This window comes from Urocitellus parryii, chromosome 2 (assembly GCF_045843805.1).
Source record: "Urocitellus parryii isolate mUroPar1 chromosome 2, mUroPar1.hap1, whole genome shotgun sequence".
NCBI classification, from domain to species: Eukaryota; Metazoa; Chordata; class Mammalia; order Rodentia; family Sciuridae; genus Urocitellus; species Urocitellus parryii.
In genome coordinates, this window is record NC_135532.1 from 223,719,613 (window position 1) to 223,743,234 (window position 23,622).

At 53.9% G+C, this 23,622-nt stretch overlaps 1 protein-coding gene across 1 annotated transcript in view; it reads left to right on the forward strand.

Moving 5' to 3' along the window:
• Window positions 1–23,622, forward strand: part of Pde9a (phosphodiesterase 9A) — an 84,318-nt gene that overhangs the window by 35,618 nt on the left and 25,078 nt on the right. Inside the window, exons 5-6 of the mRNA XM_026410069.2 lie at window positions 21,743–21,797; window positions 22,556–22,626. Coding sequence (XP_026265854.2) covers window positions 21,743–21,797; window positions 22,556–22,626 — 126 coding nt within the window. The remainder of the gene's footprint in view (window positions 1–21,742; window positions 21,798–22,555; window positions 22,627–23,622) is intronic.

A 23,622-nucleotide genomic window follows, 5' to 3' on the forward strand; every position in this document is an offset into this window, starting at 1 on the left:
ATCTTCCGTTCTGCATCTCAGCCTTGACCTTGACCTTGACACCTCTAGACCCTTCACACTCAGTGTATCTTCGGGTATTTAAATCTACTGTCTTGTTGCCTGTTTTCTGATTGTCCCATTCATTCTTTTCATGCTCTCCTCTTCTCCTGCCCCTCTGTGAGAGTGAGCAGGTTGAATCGAGGCCCCGCCCCTGGCCTGGATCCATTCTCATGTTCTTCTTCACGTGGACTGTGCTCCCCGGCAGTGAGCACGCCACCAACTCTGCTTTCAGGTGTTCGTCTGCGTCCTTTCTTGGTGTGGATGCAGGTTTGCATGTGAGCCGCCCTCCTCCTCCTGCACTCTGGGCGCCGGGCTCGGCCTCCTCGGGACACACGCCCAGCTCTCGTGGCCTGAGAAGCTTCGGTTTGGAGGTATCCCTGCCACACGAGGTTTTGTACCACAGCTTTGTCTTTTGGCTGGCTGGCTTCTCGCAAGAGCGCTGGGGCCAGAGTCTCGACCTCGTGGTGCTTAAGATTTTCCCTGTCACTGGCGTCTGGGACTTTATTTGGATGGCTTTCATGTGGCCTTCTCTGTGTTTGCCCCCTGGGGTCACTGAGGAGTCTTGGGTTGACGGTTTTCATCAAGTGTGTGCTCTGCTCACTTCCCACCTTCTCTGCTGGGACCCTTGTCCCCTGAGCAGGGGGTGGCCTGCCTGGCCCCACCTCAGGATGGTGCACCTTGTTCCAGTCTCTTTTCTGTTTTAATTTTCTCAGAATTTTTTTTGTTTTGTCTTCAATCTCACTGAATCCTTCCTCTGGGGCATCTAATCCACTGCCAGTCTGGGCTTTTCCCGTCCAGGACTTTGGTTGCTACTCCGTGGATTCTGACTTGAGGTCTTCCCTGTTCCTTGTCACACCCTCATGTCTTTTAGACCTTCCACTGGGGTATGATTCTGTGTTAGTGTCATTGCTGGGCTCGCCCTCTGTCTGCCTGAGGCTCCTTCCCTGGACTGACTCTCCTCCTGGGAACAGGACATAGTTTTCCGATTCTTAAGAACCCGGTGAATCCTGCTGGTGGTGAAAGCTGGGCTGTCAACTGTCTGGATTTTGTTTTCCCCCACTGAAGCCTGTTGGGCCGACAAGAGCTGGGGGATTGCCATCTATCTGCTGATGCCTTCGAGGCCTGTTTCTGAGCTTTGGGATGGCTCCAGGGGCTGTGCCTTGTTCCCACTCCAGCTCTTTGGAGCATAGCCATTTAGGTGCGGTGGAGAAATGCCAGGGGCAGCTCATGTTGTCCTCAAAGGTCATTGTAAGGACTTACACCCTCTATGAGTGACGCAGGGAGCTATGAGAAGGTTTTGAGCCAAGAAATTACATAACCAGATCTATATGCACTTAACAGACTTGACCTTCACATTATTTATCCACAGCGAGCACGTAGCACTGAAATTACAGTGTATAGGACAGGCCTTCCCCTGGGGAGCAGCAGTGTAGGGCATCTGTGTCCCAGACTCTCAGAGTGCTTGATGTGACCAGGCCACTCTGCGAGGACACCGCCCTGCAGCCCCACGCTGCCTCTGTGGGACGGCACGTCTCCCTGTGGCCAGCTGAGTGCTGAGGTGCCAGCTCTCTTTACCTCCCGTCTCGAGGCCCCATGTGCCCCTGTGTGGAGGAGAAGCCCTCCCAGACCCCCGTCTCAGGCAGAAGCCCCAGCGTCGCATCTCCTCGCCATGTTTGTTCTCTGGGGTTTTGTTGCCCTTTGGTTTGAACCCAGGGGCACCTACCACTGAGCTCCTTCCTAGCCCTTTATTTATTTATCCAGAGGTGCTAGGGACCCAGCCCTTGTCCTTTTACTTTAAGCCAGGGTCTTGCCGACCTGCCCAGGCTGGCCTGGGCCTTGCCATCCTGCTGCCTCGGCTTCCCAAGGGCGGGGATCACTGGCGTGTGCATGTCCTGGCGTGTGCCTTGTCCTGGCGTGTGCATGTCTGCCGTGCTCACTGAGGAGAAGGGAGGCAGGCAGCAGAAGGGGCAGCGGAGTGACCCTGAGGCCTAGGAGGCCTCTCCGTCAGTCCTGTGGGAGGAGCAGGCCTGGGCTGGCTGGACAGCAGGCTCTGGGGTGCTCTGAGGAAGGGCAGAGTGCTTCCTGACTGAGTGGAGGAGCATCTGAGTCCACCCCAAGCCCCGAAAGCCTCCACCTGAGGTGGACCAGGCCCAGGGAGGAGGAAGCCCGCCTGGGAATCTGCAGGGCTGCTGGACATGGTGCAGGCGAGGAGCACACAGAGAGGGAGCCTGGTGCTGCCCTTCAGCTGGCATGTGGTGCTGGCAGCTGGCAGCTTGGGGACAGGCGGGAAAAGAGCCAGAAGCGCCAGGAGGCAGCAGCCCGAGAAGAGGGCGGGGCTGAGACACCAGACAGGAGTCGCCTGAGAAGGGCGCCAGGATCCGTCTGGTCCAGAGCAGAGGGACAGACAGCCAAGCCCAGCAGAATGAAGAAACGGGACAGGCCAGCCCGAGCGAAGAGAGACCGGGGAGGTGGCAGCAGTGTTCAGATATTTACAAGAAAGGGGGAATTTTGAGTAGCTTTAGGGCAGCCTGGTCCAGTGGAAGACGGTGGGGTCCTCAAGGAAAAGGACTTAACGAAGCTGGAGCCCATCGTAAGAGGACCAGCAGCCTGAGGGTCGAGCACCCCCACGGAGGCTCTGCCAAAGGCCTGGTGGCCATGTGCCTGTGAGTCACCTGTGCCTGCAGCAGCCCCCCAGGCCCGGGATCCCCAGAGCCCCCGAGAAGTTGGGGGAACACACTGAACTGTAAAGCACAAGGGCTGTGTTGACATCTGAGCGTCACGGTGTCTGCAGAGAAGGAACAGGGGGACGTCTCTTCCAAACATGCCAAGAGGAGACGAAAAGCAGAAAACTCCTGTGGTGTCTCCAGGGTTGCACTCTGCAAAGAGCGGGAGGGGGCCGCTCTCGAGGCTTCTGGCCAGGGGCCTCCTGGAGAGTTCCCAGGCCCTCACAGGCTGAGCGGACGCTGAGTGGTCCCTGGGGCAGCATGCACTGCGGCCTTCGAGAGGCCAGGGGCTGCGTGCATTCCTGCAGGACAGCACAGGACTTTGCTCTCCAGAGATAAGCAGCCCTGGGAGAGCCCGTGCTGGCCCTGGGTCCGCCGTGTCCCTCAGAGCTGGTACCACATTACTCGGCCCTAGAATCCTCCCAGCCGCCAAAGGCGCCCTGCTTCCCTGGCACGGCCCACACCTCCCTCGGGGTCCGCACCCTTTCCTTGCTCACATTCCTGGTCAGACTGACACTCTCGGCTCTGGGGGTCCGGGCCCCTTCTCTTCCTCTGTGTCCGTATTCCAGGTTTTCTTAGGGGGACATGTGGACCCCCATGGCCTGGGCTTTCCTGAGACCAGCCAGGAAAGGGCACATGACGGGTGCATTTGGAAAACACCTTTTCCTTTTGGAGCTCATTCTTGGTCATGACCTTCCACCTCCCTTCCATCTGGCCTTGCTTCCCGGAGCTTTGTGCCTTTGCCCAAGGTCCTGGCCACGCAGGCCTGAGTTGGGCCTGAGCAACCCCCTTTGTCCTTGAACCAACAAGCCACATTTACAGTGGCAATAAAGAGAGCCCCAGGAGGGGAAGCAGGGTTCTGGTTCTGGACTGGCCTGGCTGCCGAGGCCCAGCTCCACGCTGCCTGCATCAGCCCTCCCTGCAGTCCTGTCCTCAGCAGATCTGAGGGCCCTTCAGGGAGACCCCGGCTGGCCCTGCAGGGCTGTGCCAGGCAGAGAGGCCCAGTGCTTGGCTGTTTTGCCACTAGGTTTTCAGGAATCAGTTAAGAGGAGAGCATTTCAGGAACAGGCCTTTTAAGAGAAAAGGAGAGGCCAGCGCTGAGCCAGGCCCACCGCAGGCCACAGAGGCTCTCAGGGGCCACAGCAGCCCCGGGTCTCCAGCCGAGAACAAACTTGAGGACCTCCGTAAACAAGACCCTTCTGTCTGCCAAATGCATCTTCTAGAGAAATGTCCTTTTACAGCAGCAGACACTCGCTATCCCAGCTGCTCGGGAGGCTGAGGCAGAGACCCCTGAGTCCATGCGCTGGGGGCAGCCTGGGCAGCAGTGATACTTTGTCTAAAACATGAAATAAAATTAGGAAAAATATCCCGCTTGCCTTGTCCTGGAAGATAATCCTGTGACTAGACTACTTTTCCCTTTTGTGAATGAAATAAAATTCACAGAAACTACAAAACCACAGGGCACACTTCTATGCATCTTTCTACAGTAGGGCTCCTGATTCTTTTGAAAGCCTTTGAATCATCATTTTTATTTGATTTAAGCAGTTCAAACTCAAATAGGGGTGTGTTCAAATTGTAAAAGATGGGACTACAGCTGCGGCCTGTTGCCGTGTGCCTGCTGCTTGCCCTCAGCCTGCCCAGGGCTCTCGGGACAGATGCCTGTCACAGGAACAATCGCTGGCTAATTAACCACCAGGACCTCAGCCCCTGCAGGAGGGGTCCACCCTGCCTGAAGCCCCTGAGCACCAGGCAGGCGATGCCAGCCCCGCAGTGTCCACCATTCACTGCGCCAAGGCCCCGCTCCTGCACTTGACCGGATGTGCCTGCTGGATGACAAGGTGTGCTCCGCTTTCAAAAGCCACAGAGCTCGCCATGCCTCTGTGTTCCTCGGGAAGGCCAGTGCACTAACGGTGCTCTCGGGGAGCTGTAGCTGTCAGCCATTGAGTCATGCCCTACCTGGGGACAGAGCCTTCAGCTTCAGAGCCAGACACAGGCCTGTAATGGGACGTGGGCTCTGTTTGTCCTCCATTTCCGTGACTGCCATCGACTCAGGACAAGGCCTCTTGTCACAACACCCTGCCCAGCCACCCGTCTCCAGACCCTGCATCTGGCCCAGTCAGTAGGGAGACCCCATGTAGCCCCCGAGGGCAGGGCAGGTGACCCCCAGACTCACATGTTCTGTTGTCACTGCTTTCAAAGGACAATGAAAGGCAAGCCACCAAGACACATCAAGATGCAGATGCCGACAGAGTACATGCCAGTGCTCCTGTAAGTCACAGGTGACGGGCAGCCAGTGGGGAGGGACAGCTGGCAGGCTCCACATTGGATACTGCTCAGAATTCCAGCAGGGCTGGGCAGCCTGCCCCCAGCCACACACCTGTGCCTCTTCCTCAGGGAGAGGGCTCCTGCTGCTCTGCAGATGCCCGGATTTTAAGGTGGTCAAGACCCGGCAAAGCCATGCCAGGGGACCCATCTGATCTTACTGTGTGTGCTGCTGGCACCATTGGGCATCAAGACTCACCCAGGCCTGCTCCCAGCAGCTCAGGAAACAGACCTGGCTGTGGATGCCCAAAGGGAGGCTCGGGACCTCTGGGGCTCAAAACACTGTATGTGAAGGGGTCTGGGGGGCAGCGATGGAAGGCCAGAGCTGCCCTGTCTGGGCATTCGGCCAGGAGGGCCCCACAGGCTCTGCCACGGTCCATGTGAAGATCTCTGAGTGTAGAACACACTGAGCTTTGAAGACTCAGCATAAAAAAAGGGTGGAGATACGCCATGATTGTTGACTCTGGTTTCTTATTTCTTAGACACGATCTGCATAACAGAGAAGCCACCTTTGTACGCATTGAGTAGTTTTTAGTATATTCACTTTTTTCCATCACCTCTAAAAGAAGCCTCCACCCATTAACAGTGATGCCCGTCACCTTCGCCCCAGTTCCCCTGCCCCCACTGCCGTCTCTGGATTTCCTCTTGTGCACATTCCGTCCAGCGCAAGCTGCAAGCTGGGCCCTCTGTGGCAGCTCCTCCCACGCCTGGTGTTTTCAAGGCTCATCGAGTAGTGCCTGCAGCGTCTTCCCTTCCCGTTTATGGCTGACGGATGCTTCGTAGCGGCTGTGTCACTTGGTCCTCGTCACTCTTCAGCTGATGGGCATTTGGGCTGTTTCCATTGGGAGCCATTGTGAACGACGCTGCTGTGGACATTAGTGTGCAGATCGTTGTGCAAACAGTACACGCTGAAAATGAAATGCTTTGAGATGTATTGGGTTAAGTCAGATATCACTTTTTTTCAAGTCTAGCCACAGAGAAGGGAAGGGCTGGAGGCTCACAGCTGGCATTCAAGAGGCTGTTGGTCCCATCCTGAGGTCCCTGAGCTGGGGAGACAATCCCCATATCCCCCTGTGACTCCCTCCTCCACCCGAGTCTCCTGGGGAGGACTTCCTCAGGACAAACCAGAAGTCTGGGCAGTTACTGCCCCCACACAGGTGTCCCCAGGGGGAGGAGCTGATGGACAAACACTTGGTCCCCCATCCCGAGGGGTACGGTTCTCTGATGTCATCTGTGCAGGTGCTCAGAGGAACCCTGGAGCCATGGGCTGTCACCTGTGCGTTCACTGCCTCCTGAGTCCCTTCCCTCCTTGTCCCAGGGCGCACCCCTCCCAGGGCTTCCTGGGGGTGCCTCCAGATACTCACTTCCCAGCTCCCTGTCTCCAGGTCGGCTTTTGAGGAAGCCAAAGTCGAGCTTAGACTTGGAAAGGGGATGGAAGAGCAAAGCGTGCCCCCAGAGGCTCGTTCATTCATCAGCTGGATGGAACGGCCTCGGGAAATCTACTTCACTGCTCAGAGCTTCAATCTGCCAAATAGGAATCATAATACATTCCCTGTGTGTTCTTAAGAGGACAAATGAAGTAATTTATGCAAAATGCTTAGCCAGGGCCTGCCACTTGGTAAGTGCTAATAAATGGCAGCTATCATTCCAGGTGACCCAGGGGGCATTATTGAATGGCTAAAATCATGTCTCTCTGGAATTGCAGGATTTTAATAGGGAGGCGCTTGCTAGGGTCTCAACCCACACGTGCAGTGTGGGCTGTTTTCGCTTGAAAGTCAAGTTAAGGCTTGGATTTGAGCACAGATGTGTTGTTTATGGGAAATAATAATGTTTCTTAATAATGTTCTCTATATTTAGACCAATGTCGTTCCAAAGCTTTGAAGCCCGGAAGCTTTATAAGCATATACTTAGTCATCCATGCTTGCATTATTTTTTAACAAATGGGGTGCAGTATACACAATGAAAACAGCCATTTCTGGAATTGTGTGTTTTCACTTCCCTTGGGGTGGTCTAGCCAGCAAAGACAGCACTCTCAGCACACTGCTGCCAAGATGTGGGTGGCACCCAGCAGCCAGGGTTCCTGGAATTGGTGTCTCAGTCTGGTGACAACGATGACATCCAAACTTCAAGCCACTCACAGTCCAGTTGTTCTCTCTGCCCCTGGTCATTCTTGAGGTCCAGGTGGGATGCCCACATGCATCCTGTCCAGCTGAAGTGACATGCCCAGGTCCCAGGGTGATGCACATAGCCACCACCCCAGTCAAGACAGCACAGCACATCACCCGAGAAAGCTTCCCCGAACCTCCCCAAGTCAGCCCACATCACCCCAGACTCCTCCCTCCTGGCCTGTCACCACAGGTGGTTCTGCTGCTCTTGAACTTGCAGACGTGGAACCCTCCCACGGGTGCACACTGGCGTTGGGGTCTGGAGTCTCTGCCCAGCATCATGGTGTTAATTCATCCATTCGAATTGCTCATTCTCGTGTGGATGGACCTTCCGGTCACGTCCATTTGGCTTCTACTGCCAGACTCACTTTACAAGCCTCACTGTGGACGCCCTTGATCTTGAGTGCTACCTAGGAGTGAGTTTGTGGGTACATAGGGCAAGGATGTGTCTAACCTCATAAGAAACTGCCAGACTGTTTCCCAAATGGCTGTACCACTTCATGTCCCACCAGCAGTACCTGAGTGAGGATGTTGTTCTGCAACCCCCAACACAGGATATCTAGGTTTTTTCAATTTAAAACTTCCAGTAGGGGGCTGGGCTGTAGCTCAGAGGGAGCACTTGCCTAGCATGTGTGAGGCACTGGGTTCAATTCTCAGTACCACATATAAATAAATAAATAAATAGATAGATAGATAAATAAATAAAGTCCTATTGACGACTAATATATATATTAGCTGGGGACAGTGGCACATGCCTGTAATCCCAGTGGCTCTGAAGGCTGAGGCAGGAGGATTGCAAGTTCAAATCCAGCCTCAGCAATGGTGAGGTGCTAAGCAACTCAATGATACTCTGTCTGTAAATAAAATACAAAATAGAGCTGGGGATGTGGCTTTGTAGTCATCGCTCCTGAGTTCAATCCCCCATACCAAAAAAAAAAAAAAGCAACAATCTTTCAGTAGGTGCAAGATTAATACCTTGTTGCATTTTAATTTGCTTTCCCCAAATGACTTAATGATTTTGAGCATGATTTTTTAGGGTTATTGGCCGTTCTGAGGTCTTATTTGTGAAGTGTCTGTTGTAAATACTTGGCTCCTTTTTTGTAACACTTTTCATCACTGGTTTGTGGAAGCTCTGGTTAGATTCGTTTGTCAGACATACATAAATAGCACCTATTTTTTCTAGTTTCTGACTTGCCTTTTCCGTGTTCTTAATGAAGTCACTGGATAAGCAGAGGATTTTAATTGGTTGACGTCTAGCATGTTTTTCTTTTATGCTTAGAAGCTGCAACTTCTCTCAAACCACTTTTTCTACCCCAAGCACATTTTTAGAAGGCTTAGAGTTATAGGCTGTTGTATTTTAATCCGTAATCACTTCAAGTCACTTGAGTGTGTTGTGAATAGGGGTCTCATTCCTTCTCCCCCGGGGTATATCTGGTGTTAGCACAGCTCTTGCTAAGAGACTTCCCTGTCCTGTTGAATACCTCCGGCACCTTTGTGAAAACTGGTGGTCTCTCCTGGGTGGGTCTCTTTGGGGACCCTGTGTCCCGTCTCCTCCCTCTACCAGTTCCACGTTGGCTCCATCTCTGGGCTGCTGTAAGTCTAGTACATTTGTCTCTCTTTTCTGTTGCTTTTGGTTAAATGGACCCTTTTCTGTTCACTCTGAAGTCAGAACACTCTCATCGACTTCTGGGGGAGTGAGGGTGCTCTGTGGCTTTGCCACCCATGGCCTGCAACGTGCCTGGGTTTGGGGTGACAGCATCCTAGAGACCCCCAGTTCATGAACACAGTGCCACCTCCCTCGTCTGGTCTTATCTTGCATCTCCCGGCTTTCTGATTTTAGGATAGTTGTCTTGTATATCCTTCATTAAAGTTATTCCCAAGAATTATCTGCTTTCTGGTTTTATTGTAGGTGGGATCTTGTCAATTTTCCACTATTGCTGCCAAATTATGAAAGTAGAATAGACGTGCATATTCACATAGTCTTGTGATCTTTGCCTGATTCCTGTGAGCTCTAGTGGTGTTCTAGAGATTCCTGGGTTTCCCGTGGAGACGACCTTATCTTCTGGAAACAACGGCAGTTGTAATCGTTGCATTCCAATCTTCGTGGCGTGTGTTTCTTGTTTGACTGTGGCTCCTGCCCAGATGCCAGTGACTCGGGGCCGTGGGAGCAGACACCTGCCTGCTGCCTCCCTGGGGCTGCACTTGTCCTCCACCCTGACGGACGGCGTTGGCCTCCGGTCCTCTCGCCGACGGGGAGTGTTCCTCGACTCAGGTTCCCTGTACGTGTTCTGATGCTGAGGACGTGTCCTTCCGCCTGTTGGCTAGTGGTCTTTGTCATTGCAGGTGTTGGACTCTGTTGTAGGTTCTTTCTGTGTCCACTGGGATGGTCGCTGGTTTTCTCCTTCATTCTATTGAAGCAGTGAGTTGATCATATGGTTTGATTTTCAGATATTAAAACCCTCTGCTTTCCCGGGGTACACACACCTGTATTGGCAGGAACTCCCCCAGGGAAACCCTGGGGGGTGCAGCCCTCTTCCCCGGGGGGAGCTGGGTGTTTGGTCCACGCTTGCTTGCCCTGCCTGCCTCATCTCTTGGGGATTGGGCCACGTCTGTGTTTAAGGGGGTATGGGTTTGTAACCCCATTTCGATATTGGAGATATGGGGCCTCATAAGACGCTGGGGGTGGTGTCCTTCTCGACTTCCTGAAAGAGCTCACGTAATCCCGGTACTGCTTCTCCCGCGTCCCTTGGCAGGTCGTCAGGGCTACTGTGTCCTTAGGCGTTTTTGTCCCCCTCAGGAGTCACCCCTGGGCTGCGCCTGGGCTCTCCCGTGTCTTGATGAGCGGTTTTCCGTATCCCATTCCCTTCCTTGGGTTGGCTTTCCGGCCACACCTTCTAGCTCTGATTTTAGTTGCTTGTTCCGGCACTAAAATGCACATCTGTGAATTTATGTAAATTGATAGACTTCATTTTTTAGATTTACAGTGAAAGTTCAGGGCGTTCCCACAGTTTGCCTCCCCACAGGGGACTTAGTGCTGGCCACCGGTATCTGCAGTTGAGTGACATAGGTCACAGTCACTGGGCAGCAATGATACCCTGGCCCACAGAGCCCACAGTCCACGAAGGGCTCACATCGTATGTCCTCTGGGCTTGGGCAAGTGCCCAGCACCACGTGTCCTTCGCAGCATCAGAGAGAAAGCCGTGCTGCCGAGAACTGCCCCGTGCTGCCCAGAACTGCCCCGTGCTGCCCTGTGCCCCCTTCCTCTGGCCTCCCTGCTGCCTCCAAGTGCGGCCTTCTCCAGAACATCATGCAGTCGGAACCACACGGGATGCAGCCTTTGGTGGGCTTTCCCCCTTCCCGCTGTGCGCTTAAGGACTTTCTAGGCTTTTTTGTGGCTTTTTGGTGTCAAGTAGCATCCCACTGTCTGTGTGTGTCACAGGTTATCTGGTCACCTAGTGCAGGGTGTCTCCGTGCTCCCAGGTTTTGTCCCTTAAGAATCAAGCCGCTGTTCACATCTGTGTGACCTGTTTTCAGTTCCTTGAACCCCAGCTGGCATCACTACTGGAGCCTGTGGCCAGGGCAGGGTGTTTGGCTTCATAGGACGCTGCCAGACTGACTTCCAAAGGGGCCGCCAGGCGCTGGCTCCCACACAAGGAGCCAGAGTCCCCGAGGCTGCACACCGACCCCTGATGTGCCTCAGTGGTCTGGGTTTTGGCCATTCTAACAGGTGCCAGGTAAAATCGCCTGTGGTTTCCATTTGCCACCTCTGGATTCTCTTCGTTGGCAGTGTCTGTTCAGACCATAGCCCACTTGAGTCGGTGACTGGAGTTAATGTTGTGCCATCTCACAGAATACGGACATGGCAGAGGGGGTCCCACCGCCCTCTCCCCTCAGTTGCTGACCCCATAGTCTGAGTCCTCCCACACCTAAGTCCCGGAGGACGGTATCACAAGTCTGCTTTAGTCTTTTGAATAAGTCATGGAAAGAGATACTTTTTAACCCCTCCCTGCGAGTTCGCCATTTCCGGTGCTTTATTTCTTCCTGTCCGTCCGGCTCCCAGGCGCAAGGCCGGCCCCCAGCGTCGCCCGTTCCTTTTCTCCCAGCATTTCTCCAGGATCTGCTGCGACAGGCCCGCAGCGTCAGCTCTGCCTTGCTCTGCAGGACTGCTTCCCGGTGTCTGGCTTCCTGATGTGTGCAGTCGGTGCCTTTCTTGGCCTCCTTGTCCCTGGGGAGCGGGCAGCTGTCCCTGTCCCTGTTCCCACGGGTCTGCCTTCTCCCACCTACCTCGGGGCCCCAGCTGGTCAGCTGTGCTGTCCTGCACCTGGTCCCTCTCCCTTCCCTCTGGGTGTTTGCCGAGCGTCTGTGGTCTACAAATCTGTGTTTTCCCAAACTTGTGAATTTCCAGGCTTGTTTATTTGACGTGTCCGGCAGCCTTCCCTCCGCCCTTTCCCTCTGCGGCTCCACCACAGGCACTTAGAAGTCTGCTGTCACCACTGTCACTGTGGCTCTGTCACTGTGGCTCTGGTTTTGTGGGGGGTTTTGTTTTGTTTTTATTAATTTTTTTCCTCTCTGCTCTTCGGATTTGGCGATTTCCACGGCTCTGTCCTCTACTTCCCCGATTCTTCTGCTGACTCCAAACTGCTGTCAGCACATCTGTGGGTTTTTCATTTCAGATATTCTGTTTTAAAATCCTAAAACATTTTGCCAGATTCTTATTCATAGGTTTCTCTCGGTAACGTCATCTGTTTAGTTTATTACATCTTCTGTCTGGGTCTGTGGGCACATTTATAACTGCTGCATTAAACTCTCTGCCTGCTAATTTCAACCTCGGGGTCGTCTGGAGTTTCTGCCGGGTGACTTTCTGGTGACCGCGGGTCACGTTTTCCATTTCTTTGCGTGTCTGTTGTGTTGTACACCAACATTATGAGTAGCCCTGGAGAGACGAGGTTTTGTCCTCTTTCTCTGAATTATGTTGTTGGAGACTCATTAATTTTTTGACTGCTCTTCCTGAGCTTGTGGGGGCTGGACTTATCCTCTTTGGGGGAGATCTCTAAAATGACACTTCTGGGGTTCCACCGGTTGAGCCCCTCTAACAGGACTGCACTAACTGTGAATTTTGTCACCAGACAGTGGCAGCAGCTGAAATCTCTGAGCTCCCTGCTCCTGGGCAGCTCAGGGTTTGGCCCTCCCAGCTTCCTCCTTTGGAGATTCCCCCCTCGGACAACCTACACCTCCCCTCCGACTCCTCAGCCCACCAGCCTGCAGCTTCCTGCTTGAGTTCCACAGCTGACAGGCCGCCCTTGGCCGCCTCGCCGGGCTTCACCTGCGCACGAGCGTTTGCTTAGTGGGTGGCCGGCTGCCTCCGTCATTGTTATGTCAGTGATCAGTGGTTACTTCTTAGAATTTCTCATGCTGTCACAACCGTGTGCAGCCTGTTCAGGGGCACAGGTGTCGAGTGGCCTCTGGTTTGCACGACAATCGATTCATTTATTGGGTTAGTTATCCTGACAGAATGCTTCCTGAACTAGTCCTGTAGGGTCATCTGACAGGAGGTCAAAGCCCCAGACGCAGGAGGTGAGCTGAGTTGATTCCTTTGGCCTCACAGCAATTAACTTTCCCACAGTGTGACAGCTGACAGTGGCACACGTGGGCCCTCGTCCGGGGCAGTCCCACCTGCATGGATGGCTGCTGCTGGTCACCAAAGTCAGAGTCCTCTGGAAAGGCTCCCGGGCACGTTAGACCCACATCTTCTGCCCCAGAAGGTCATCGCACTGTGGGCCACAGAGAAAGGGGCCCTGTGTCCCCCGAAGAGGAGGACGGTGCACAGATAGTGCTCTGGCCCAGCTCTGCAGCCCAGAGGGGAGCAGACAGTTGTAACTTGGCCTTCTCTGAATGTCCCGCGGCCACTGCAGGGGACGAGGACGTCTAACTGAGTCAACACACACAGACCACCTAGAACGGCCATTGGTACAGAGGGCTGGGCAGAGAGCTCGGGCTGCGGTGGGTAAGTCAGTGACGGGGAATGCGTGCCGGCTCTGCCCAGCCCCTGAGCTGCCTGGGACTGCCCCTCAGGAGTGGAGGGGGCTTGGGAGAAACTGCCCCCACGCAGCCTGAAATCAGACGAGGCTGTGCAGAACACGAAAGTCCCCTCCCCAAGAACACAAGGAGACACTGGCCCAGCGCTGCCCCGAGGCCAGGGAGTCTGAACAACAGGCAGCTGCAGGTGAATCTCACGGGAATCTCACGGGAACCTCATGGAGGGGCATCTGGGGCCGAGGGGCCTTCTGCCTGCCTCCTTGTCTCTGTGCGGCTGCCATATGGACCATCTGAGGTCGTCCTTGGGCTGCTGACCAACCTGGTGACTTCTCAGCAGGACAGACCGGACGGAGGCCTGTGCCTTTAAGAAACAGGCAAGGTCACTGTTGATCATATAACTTTATTGTGCTCCCGGGCTGTAAAGGAAGCGTCCTCCTCCTCGCTCTGAATGTCCATTTTATGACATCCATAAACAGTGAGCTGCCCATGACTGTCCCCGCACTCGAACGTCCTCTCCCCGCTGGCTCGAGGGCGGCTGCAGGGCTGGGAGAGAGCAGTTGTGGACGGGAGGTGAGTCCAGCCCCTCTTGGCTCCCAGGAAGAGGGTGACACCCCCAGCCCCACCCGCAGGAGGCCACCAGCCATCCTTGGTAGTGCCCTGGTTCTTGGGCTGGACAAGAGCGGAAATAGGTGACCCCTCTGCGGGGACTCTGAAGAGCTAGTCTCTTTGGGGCCAGGTACATGGGGTTTTTCCCTAATGCAACTCGTAGGACACCCTTTCTGAAGGGGCCGTGGGTTTCCTGCGTTGCTCCTGTCTTTTTGCTGCTGTGGGGAGCGTGTTGAGCTTGGATCACGAGGGGCACGTTGGTGTCCACTCGGCTGCTCCAGGTGGAGACAGCGGGTGAAGCCTGGTGCCTGTGTCATCTCCGCAGCGTGTGGACTTGAGCCCGGTGGGTCAAGCCATGGTCGCCAGCCACCTGAAGACGGGCATGGGCGTGCAGGGCGCCGGGCAGCAGCCACAGGCCGTGGAGTGCTGTTCTCGCCCTGCGGCGGGGCCAAAGGCTCGCAGGTGGTGCCCACGCTGGCGCCCCAGGTCTCCAGCCCTCAGGCCCAGGCTGGGGTCAGTGCATCCCCAGAGCCGGGTTTGCTTCCGCTTGTCCAGGGGAGGAGGTAAATGTCCAAACAGCTTGGGCGAGCAGAGCACAGAACAACTGAGATGGCTGTCCCTGTCCTCAGTGGCACAGGACAGAAAGGTGAGCCACCGTCAGCTGGCCGGCCCACCAGGGAGCACCTCCGGCCACGGTCTCTGGTGGGAAGGGCAGGCTTTCCCGTTGATCCCTCAGAGCAGACCCCTGGGTCATTCTGCGCTGGGCAGACTCAGGATGGTAAACAATTCCTGGAAGAAGTGGGTGAGGCAGGGCAGGTTCCTTGAAATGCAGGAGGCCAAGGCGGAGTCAGACACTCCGTGGGCATTGCAGGGGGCAGGGCACATCCTGCCAGTCACGCCACTGGGGAAGCACCGTGGGCCGAGTGCCCTTCCCGCCGCCCCCACAGGCTGAATCCTGTCCAGGAGCCTCAGCTGACAGCTCCAGGAGACCCCTCCGCAGAGTGGCCAGGACTCAGTTGGCTCCACCTGCCTTGGTCCTTTTCTGTGCCCAGGTGCTGGGCTGAGTGGCAGTGTCCTCAAGCCAGGACCCCAACTCGCCACCCCCAAGGTTGCCCTGAACTAACTCGGCTGTCCTGTAGCACGGGGAGCCCTGCTGCCACTGCCCTCCCAGTGGGCACCCCTCACAGGAGGGGACAGGTGGGCTAAGACCTGAGCAGAAGGGAGGCCAGACTCGTGAGGCTGTGCACGAGCCTCCCTCAGCCCGCGCTGGGATGGATCGTCTGGAAGGTCACATCTCACCCTTGTTACAGTCACGGGTGCCTAGCGTCCATCCTGGAAGTCCACAGGACACCCCGACTCCAGGCCACTTTCAGACTGTACGCTACCTGATCTCCTGGGATGGTTTCCTTTGGAAGCATGAGTCACCAAGAGCGTCAGCTTGCTCTTCCTTGGTGTTTATCTGCCTGACCAGTGCCAGTTAAGGCTGACTCCCTGACCCCAGGCTCTTTTTTCTACTCTTCCCATTTACTTAAAATCCTTGAGATTGAGAGGAACTCCAAAGACCAGTCTTTCCCAGCTGCGAATTACCAAAATCTCTGGCTTTTGCTGATTATTCTGGAACCTGCTAAGAAATTCTCAAAGCCAAGTCACTTGAATATGTTTTGATTTAAAAAAAAAAAAAAGAAAAACATCAGTACACATCATGCAGCATTTAGGAAACAGCACTAGGTATCCTACACAATAGCAAATTGTGGCAGGGTGTAGTTTTGCCAAGAAGGTGGCAAATGACTAACGATTGCAATTGAAAACTGCTGCCCCCATCTTCAGGGGTTTCGGGCTCCTGAGGGTTCCCAGGTGCTGGAGAGGGAAAGAGCCCTTTCAGGACATTGCAGGCAGGGTCTGGGCCTCTCAGCCCCCCACCCCCATCATCCCAAGGACCACAGCCCACCAGGGTGGGTGGCACAAGCAAGAGGGGATGTGGTGGAGAACGGTGACTGTCAGCAAGCCTTAGAGAGACGGCCGTCAGGACGGCACGGCAGGGAAGGTCACGTTGCTTCCCGTGGGCCAGGGCCTGTCCTGAGCACTTCACACGCGTCCAGTCACAGCTCATCTGTAAGTTCTGAAATCCACCGGGAGGAAATAGTGGCCACTGCAGGAATTCCAGCGACTGGGGGAGGGAGGCACCCACTTCCGGACCAGGCTGTGTTTATGGATGTGTGGGTGGTTGGTCTTTGTGCACACCAGCATTTTCCCCCTCCTTTCTCCTGGAAAAAGATGTAGATTTTGCAGTCTGGAAAGAGACAGCCCAGGGAGCTGGTTGTGCTGAGCTGCTGTGGCCTCTGGGGGTGTTCCCATGGGCTTTATTTCTGGGCCCTTGCAGAGAACCAGAACATTAGCACTTCCCCCAGCGCTGAGCTTGGGAGGAAGGCACCAGATGAAGGGCACGATGCATGATGGCACTTGAGCTGGAAGTTGAAATCGGGCACCAGAATGATGGAACACGGAAGGTCCCACCTCCAGAGTCCTAGGGGAAGCCCCTTCTGTTCTGAGGCCTTGTGTGGAGGTAGTTGCAGGTTTGCATGCGGCCAGGAGAACAAATGTGGAGACAGCCCATCCGTCTTTGCCCAATTTCCTCTGGGGTAACATCGGGCACAACTGTGGCCTGGTGACACCAATTCTGGACACTGACAGTTCAGACATAGATGGCTCCCTCCTCTCAGGACCCCTCCTGCTGCGCACTGAGGCCACACCACTTCCTTTCTATGCCCCACCTGCTCCTTAACCCTGGCAGCCACTGATCACGGATCCTGATGGAGTCATTCCAAGAATGCCCTGTGAGTCCATCCTGCAGGGGATCTCTGGGGATGGGCTGGGTCTCCCACCATGATCCTCACGGGCATGCCGGCCGCTGTTTCTGTATTGATAGTTCATTTCTTTTTATGGCTGAGCCGTGTTCTATGGGTGGACCACAGTTCACTTAGCCTTTCACCCTTGAAGAGTCTCTGGCTTCTGTCCAGTCAGGGCTATTACAAATCAAGCTGCTGGGAACGTTGTGTCCAGGTGTTAATGTGAACATAAATTTTTATCTCTGCAACCGCAGGAGTGAATTGTGAGGTCACAGGGTAGTTGCCTGCTTGGCTTTTTAAGAAGCTACCCAACTTTTCTGGGGCAGCCGCAGCATGCTCCTGCCCAGCAGCAGAGCGTGAGTGGCCCCGCCCTCTGGGTCTTCCTCGCCTCGGGGGCTGGTGCTGGTTTTGTCTTACCATTTTGATGGGCGTGCGGTGGCAGCGCGCTGCAGTTTCAGTGTGCATTTCCTCGTGGCGAAGGACACTCGGCATCGTGTCACGCTCCTGTCCTCCATCTGTCTGCACTGACTCACTCGCTGCCTCTTGCCCGTTTGCAGATTGAGTTGTTTGTTTTCCACTGTTGAGTTTGACAGTGGATGTGTTTCTGTAGTGAGGTCTTCTTGTCAGGTGTGTGGGTGTTAGTAACCTTTCATCATCTGACAAACACCTGGAAACAGCTGAAGGAGGAGAGGTTGGCTTTGGTTTGTGGTTTCAGGGTCCGTGGTTGGCCGGCTCCCTTGGTGCCTGGGGCACCCCATCATGGTGGAAGGAGGGCGGGTGGAGGGCAGAGCCACTCACCCCGTGGTGCTGGGAGCAGCTCTCAGTCAGCTATGGATCCTTCCGGAGCTAATGAATGAGGCCGAGCCTTCAGGAGCCACTCACTTCAAGCCCTGCCTCCAAACCCTGCTTCACTGGGGACCCAGGCTTCGACCTGTCTTGGGGGGTCACTTCACATCCAGACCGTAACAGGTGGTTTGAAATGTTTCCTTCCATATCCATAGCAGACTGTAGCTTGCCTTTTCATCCTCTTAAGCACCTGTCTCAGAATGAAAATCGGTGCTCTGATGAAGTCCAATTTATCAACGTTTCCTTTTATGGCTGGTGCTTTTGGTATCACACCTAGGAACCTGCCTCTTGCAATATTCTAAAGATTGTCTCCTGTTCATGTCCCTGAATGTTTTATCATGGTTTTCTATTTTGCAGCCCTGGTCCATTCGCACTGATTTTTATGTAAAATTGTGAAGTTTCTGCCTGCGGACGTCCGTTCCTCCAGCCCCTTTGGTTTGCACGGCTGTCCCTCCTTCCTGGGAGTGCCTGTCACCTTACTAACCAGTCAGTCCTGTGTGATGCCATTCAGGGCTCTCTGCTGTCATCTGTTCTCCTGGTGTCTGTCCGTCCGCCTCCTTCCTCCACAACTGCACAGTCTTGACTACTTTAGCTTAAAGAAGTCTTGAAATCAAATAGACTGATGCCCCCACTTTATCTTCTCTTTCACAATTGTTCCAGTTCTTGTGTCTTTCTATGTAAATGTTGGAATAATCTTGTCTTTCTGCAAAAAGAATCTTGCCAAGATCTTGGTAGGAATCTTGTTAAAGCTGTATTGAGTCGGCATCTGTGCCGTGGGGTCTCCCAGCCGTTAACGGACCAGGCCTTGTGTGTTGGTGACTTCTTTGATTTCTTCTCTTGTGCTTTGTTGGATTCACACCTCAGCCATGTCTTCCTTTGGGGGGATTATAAATGGTATTGCATGTTTTTCCTCAGGGTCTGCATGGTCCTTGGAGTGTGTAAGTACAGTGGGACTTGTGTACCTTTGCTCCTGGGAGCTTGCTGACCTCACTTGCTGGTCCTCAGAGGGTCTGGCAGAGATTCCTTGGCATGTGCTGTATAGACGGTCATGTGCTTGGCACACGAGGGCAGCGTTTCTTCTTCTCTCTGGCTCATGAGTTTTGTTTTTGAGTCTTGCCTGATTGCTCTGGTGGACCCTCCAGCACTGAGTGGAACAACGGTGGGGTGAGCTCTGGGCCCTGCCACCCTCAGAGGCAGGCCACCTGCCCCACCCCACTTCATGCGAGCTGAGTGGGGTGTGGTTGACGCCTCTTTACCAACTGAAGGAAGTCCCTCTCCGACCCTAGTTCTCTGAGAGTCATAACCGTGGGTGGAACGTGGTCGAAGACGGTTTATGAGTTAACTGGTGTCCCTGTGCCATCTTTCCCCTCCAGCCTTTCTGTGGTGACACACTCACTGGTGATTGCCCCTGAGCCGGCATGGTGCTTTTGTAGTGCTGAGTTATGTTTTCTAAAATGTTACCATTTTTGTCGTTGTGTCCTTGTGTCCTTGTGTCCACAGAGGAATTGGTTTGAAGTTGTCTTTTGGCTGTTGTCGGTCTTTGTGGGTTTGGAATCAGGCTGATACCAGCTTCATAAGATGAATCTGGAAGTGTTCCCTCCTTTTTTTTTTTTTTTTCTGGAACAGATTGTTTAGAATTGTGTTAATTCTTTAAACATTTGGTAGAATTCACCAGTGAAATCTCTGGGCCTGGAAATTTCTTTTTTAGGAGCTTTTTAATTATGAATCCGATTCCATTAATAGTTGCAGGCTGCTCAGATTACCTTTCCTCTTGGCTGAGTTGTACTGGTGCCTTTTGGGGAGCCGGCCCACTCTGTCTGTGGAGGTTGTGTGCTCCCTTACAGTCCCCGCCATGTCGGGGTCGGTGGTGAGGCCCCTCTGTCCCTCGCTGTCCGACTTGCAAGGATTTTGCCGACTTGTTGATCTTCCCGGTGAACCCAGGCCCTGGCTCATGGCCGTGAGCTTCACTTGCTCTTCTCTCTCTGGGTTCTCAGGGGTCTTGTATGCCGGGTGTTGGTTTCCCGGGCTCTCAGGTCCCCTCCCAGCACTGCTCCGGTGTGTCCTACGGCAAAGGCTTGATGGTTGTGTTTTGTTTTCATCGAGTTCCCCTGAGACTTCCTCTTTGACCCATAGACCAGTTAGAGTGTGTTTAGTTTCTGTTTGGAGATTGTCCTCTTATCTTAATGATCCTGGGGTCAGAGAGTCCACTCTGAACGGTTTCGGTTCTTTAAAATTTGTGGAGCTTGTCCTCACGGCCTGGATCCTGGCCCACCCTGGCATGTGCCCAACAGACACCGGTGGCTGGGAGGGTCCATGAGTGCCCGTCGTTGGACGGACTTCCTGATCTATCTTGACTTGGTCATGGTTGATCTTAACGTCTGTGACCTGTGGCTGTTCCTGTCGTAAGTGATGCAGATCCATGCTCAGCTCACCCCGCGGGCGGAGGATCTCTATGTGATCCTTGCTGAGGTCGCCACTCTTCTTCCCTGGCAGGTGTGGGACTTTTTGAAGGCCAAGTCCTTGGACCGGCCAGCAGCCCAACCTGTGGCTCTAGAAGTGTTTCCTGGATGGGGTTTTTACTCTTGTAATTTCAAGAGACTTTTTCCTCTTCTCTTTTAGTCACAGAATGCTAAATCTGGAGAGACCCGGGCTATCTCACCCACCCACGTATGGGCACCCATTCTGGGGTTGGGAGACACAGGTGGAAGTAAAGATCTTGATACCTAGAGGTCTGGGATGCCCAGAGGGCACAACCATGCAGGCCAGGGAGCATGTGGAGAGAGGGCCAGCAGCTTCACTAGGTCCTGGCACTATCCAAACAGGTTTCCTGAGGGGCGTTTGCACTGTGAGTGTAAACTCCGTGCCAGGAGGTCACACTGTACCTGAGAGACAGTCACTGTGACATAGGTCTGCACAGTCCTCTCAGGGTGTGGGATCATAAAATTGAGAGTCTACTGCAGGCAGGTGAAGCAATGGAGTCGCAAGAGGTGAATTTAAGTTGATCGGTTTTAATTTTTTTCTTTTTGTGAAATTAACATGTTCATTATACAAAATGTAGAAGATATAGGGAAGCAAAAATAAGAATGAACTTTGTAACAACTCCTACAACCGAAGGGTAACCACTGTTGTTACTTTGGAATGTATCCTCCCCAGTATATTTTGAAAAATGGGATCATTCTCTATTACCACGTTAATTTTTAAGACTCCAAAAATAGGAACATTTTCCAAGATCTTCCCTTCCATTCATGTCATGATTACACAATCCCATTTGATGGACATGTAAGTCCTTCTGGTTTTCACTGTTTAAATAACACTGGGATGTGTACATTCACGATTATTTCCTACATAGGAGACACTGGGTCACAGCATAGGAACCCCATTGCCAAATTGGGGTATTAGGTCTTGTCCGTTTGGAGCGGTTTTGTTTTCTCTTGTTTTGTTTACACGGAGAGTTAAGCTTCAAGCCAACATAGAAGTTTACCTGGACTCAGGACTGAGCCCCGGAGGCTGTTAGTGTTCAGGGGACACAGGAATGGCACACTTGGACCAGGAAGAGACCTCTCCCTGCCCGAGAACCCAGAGCTGCTGACAAGAACAGTCCTGTGGACACCTAGTCCTGGCCATGAGTCTTCATCATGGCACTGGTCAGGGAACAGGAAAAGAGGCAGGTTACAGGCATCCTGGGACCTGAGCCCTATAAACCGGTCACCCAGCCCAGTTTTACAGACCAGGCGGCCGGGGGACAAATCACTCCACCTTCCTGCTTCCTCTCTGCAGGCCGGCCAGGAGAACACCACGCTTTACACTTGAGCTTGCATTTGAACTTGCTTCGTCAGAGTAATTGCCCCCATAAATGGGCCTGGGCACTCAGGGAAAGCCTCCCATTAGTGAGCCCCATAGTGCCTGCCTCTGTAGCTGGTGCTGACACCTGGAGACAGCCTGGACTCCACCGAGGACCAGTGGGAGCAGGCTGGGCCTGGGGCAGTCCAGGAGGAAGGGGACCCCCAGGCCCAGAGAGGCCTGCCCGGGTTGCTGGCCGGGAGGCCCCGCGTCTCAGCAGCTCACCCGGCAGCCCCTGGCCACCGTGCCTGGCCTGGCCCGCGGTGACTTCCAGCTCCCTGTGCCCGTGTTCCATCTGCCTTTCTTCTTTGGTTTTCAGAGAGAGAAGAGCTAACCCAGAGCGTGCTGGCCCAGGTGGCAGAGCAGTTCTCCAGGTGCACAGCCCTCCACACACGCGCTGTCCCGACGGGCCGTCTGCTTCCGTGGCACAGGAGGCCCTTGTCTGAGGCTGGCCTAGGCCAGCAGGACTCCCCCTGTGACTTCTGTCCCTAAGCAGCTGGGCACACCCCGGGAATGCTCACCTTATCCCCAAGACCAGGTCCCACGGTCACTTCCAGAATGTGAGCTCCAACTGCAGAGAATGTTCTTGGCTGGTTCTTCTGGACTAGAAGACAGTCTGTACTTTTTTTTAAAAGCACCATTTTAAAAATGAGCTTCCTCCCTGAGGTCCTCCCAGAGGGGGCTGCATCTCCGTCCAGAGCTGCCCACTAATTCTAAGTGGGCGTTCGGTTTCCCAGACTGATTTTTCTGCAGTGCCTCACTGTCCCAGGGTGATTAAAATGGGGGAAAGGACAGATGGGCGGTGTATTTTAAAGCCCATGAATTATTGAACTGACTGGTCAGGGCCTCCAGAGGTGATACCAGTCCCCTGAAGGTGACTGTTCCCAGGGGGTGGGGTGCTTGGTGACCTGAGGACCTTGTAAACTTCTGTTCACTGCCCAGGTCAGGGGAAGTCAGTCCACCACCTGGGGACACTGAGCTCCTTAAAAGCATCTCTGAGTGTCTTGGTCTCCTCCCCACACCAGCCACCTGGAGGCCTCGCCCCTGACAGGGATCCTAGAGTTGGCTGGGCCACGTTTAGCTTTGAGGATTTTATGAGTTACGTTTTGTATTTTTTTCCATTTTATTCTAGAGCATTTAAGATCAATGAACTGAAAGCTGAAGTAGCGGACCACCTGGCGGTGCTGGAGAAACGCGTGGAATGTGAGTGGGGTTGTTGGCTTTCTGCTTCTGTCTTCTAACCACCTTAGAGCTAACCACTTGGACGGGGTGAGGTCAGTGCCACTGGTAAGCGCGGCTGTTTTCCTTATGAAATGCTTGGGGCTCCTGTGACCTCCCCAGGGCTGGAAGGGTAAGCCATCTGAGCATGTCACCCCTGCTTTAAAGCACGGCGGCACAGGACACAGGCTGTCTGCGCACAGAGCAGAGGGAAGACTCGGGCGCCTCACACTCAGCCTGGCCCCGGAGCCTCTGCTTCAGGCCTCGCCTGTGGCTGCTGCAGAATGAGGACATTCTCGGCACACCCACCGCACGCTGTGGTTTTTTGGAATATGTCTACACAGTTGTTATCTCTTGGTTTCCAATTATCACAAAAGCAAAGCAGAAAAGCAAAGTGAGCAAAGGAGAGTCGATTCCAGTCTTGATTCAGCTACTGGAACTCCACATTCTGGGAGGAAGACAGCTTCGAGTCGCCCACGTCTCGCACCCCGGCACTAATGGCAGGATCGGGGCTTGACTTCCACCCGCCTGACGTTCCGCATCCGGCTCGCAGCCCAGCACGGGAGGTGCTTTGTCAGTGTCCCAGCGGAGGTGAATGGTTAATGGGCACCTTATTTATTAACAGGATTAAGCAAACAATATCCAAACAAGAGACCACTAGGGGCCTGGCTTGCTCCCCAGAACACCTGGCAGATCTGTGCTTGTAAGATTGACAGAATGTCACTTCTCCTATCGTGTTTGAGTTGCTTATAATTAAAAAAAATGGAAAAATCAGCACGACACCAGGACTGATTCATCTAAACAAGTTGAATCATGAGCTCCATGGACATGGGCAAACTTTTCAAAGTGTGTTGGCGTTTTAAAACTCACCTGCTCATTGGACCTTCGGTTTTCTTTAACCCGTGGAGGATGAGGATGCCACAAGGGTTAGGTGCGGATCAACAGGACTGGGACCAGGGCAGGGAGTCCCGGCCAGGCTGC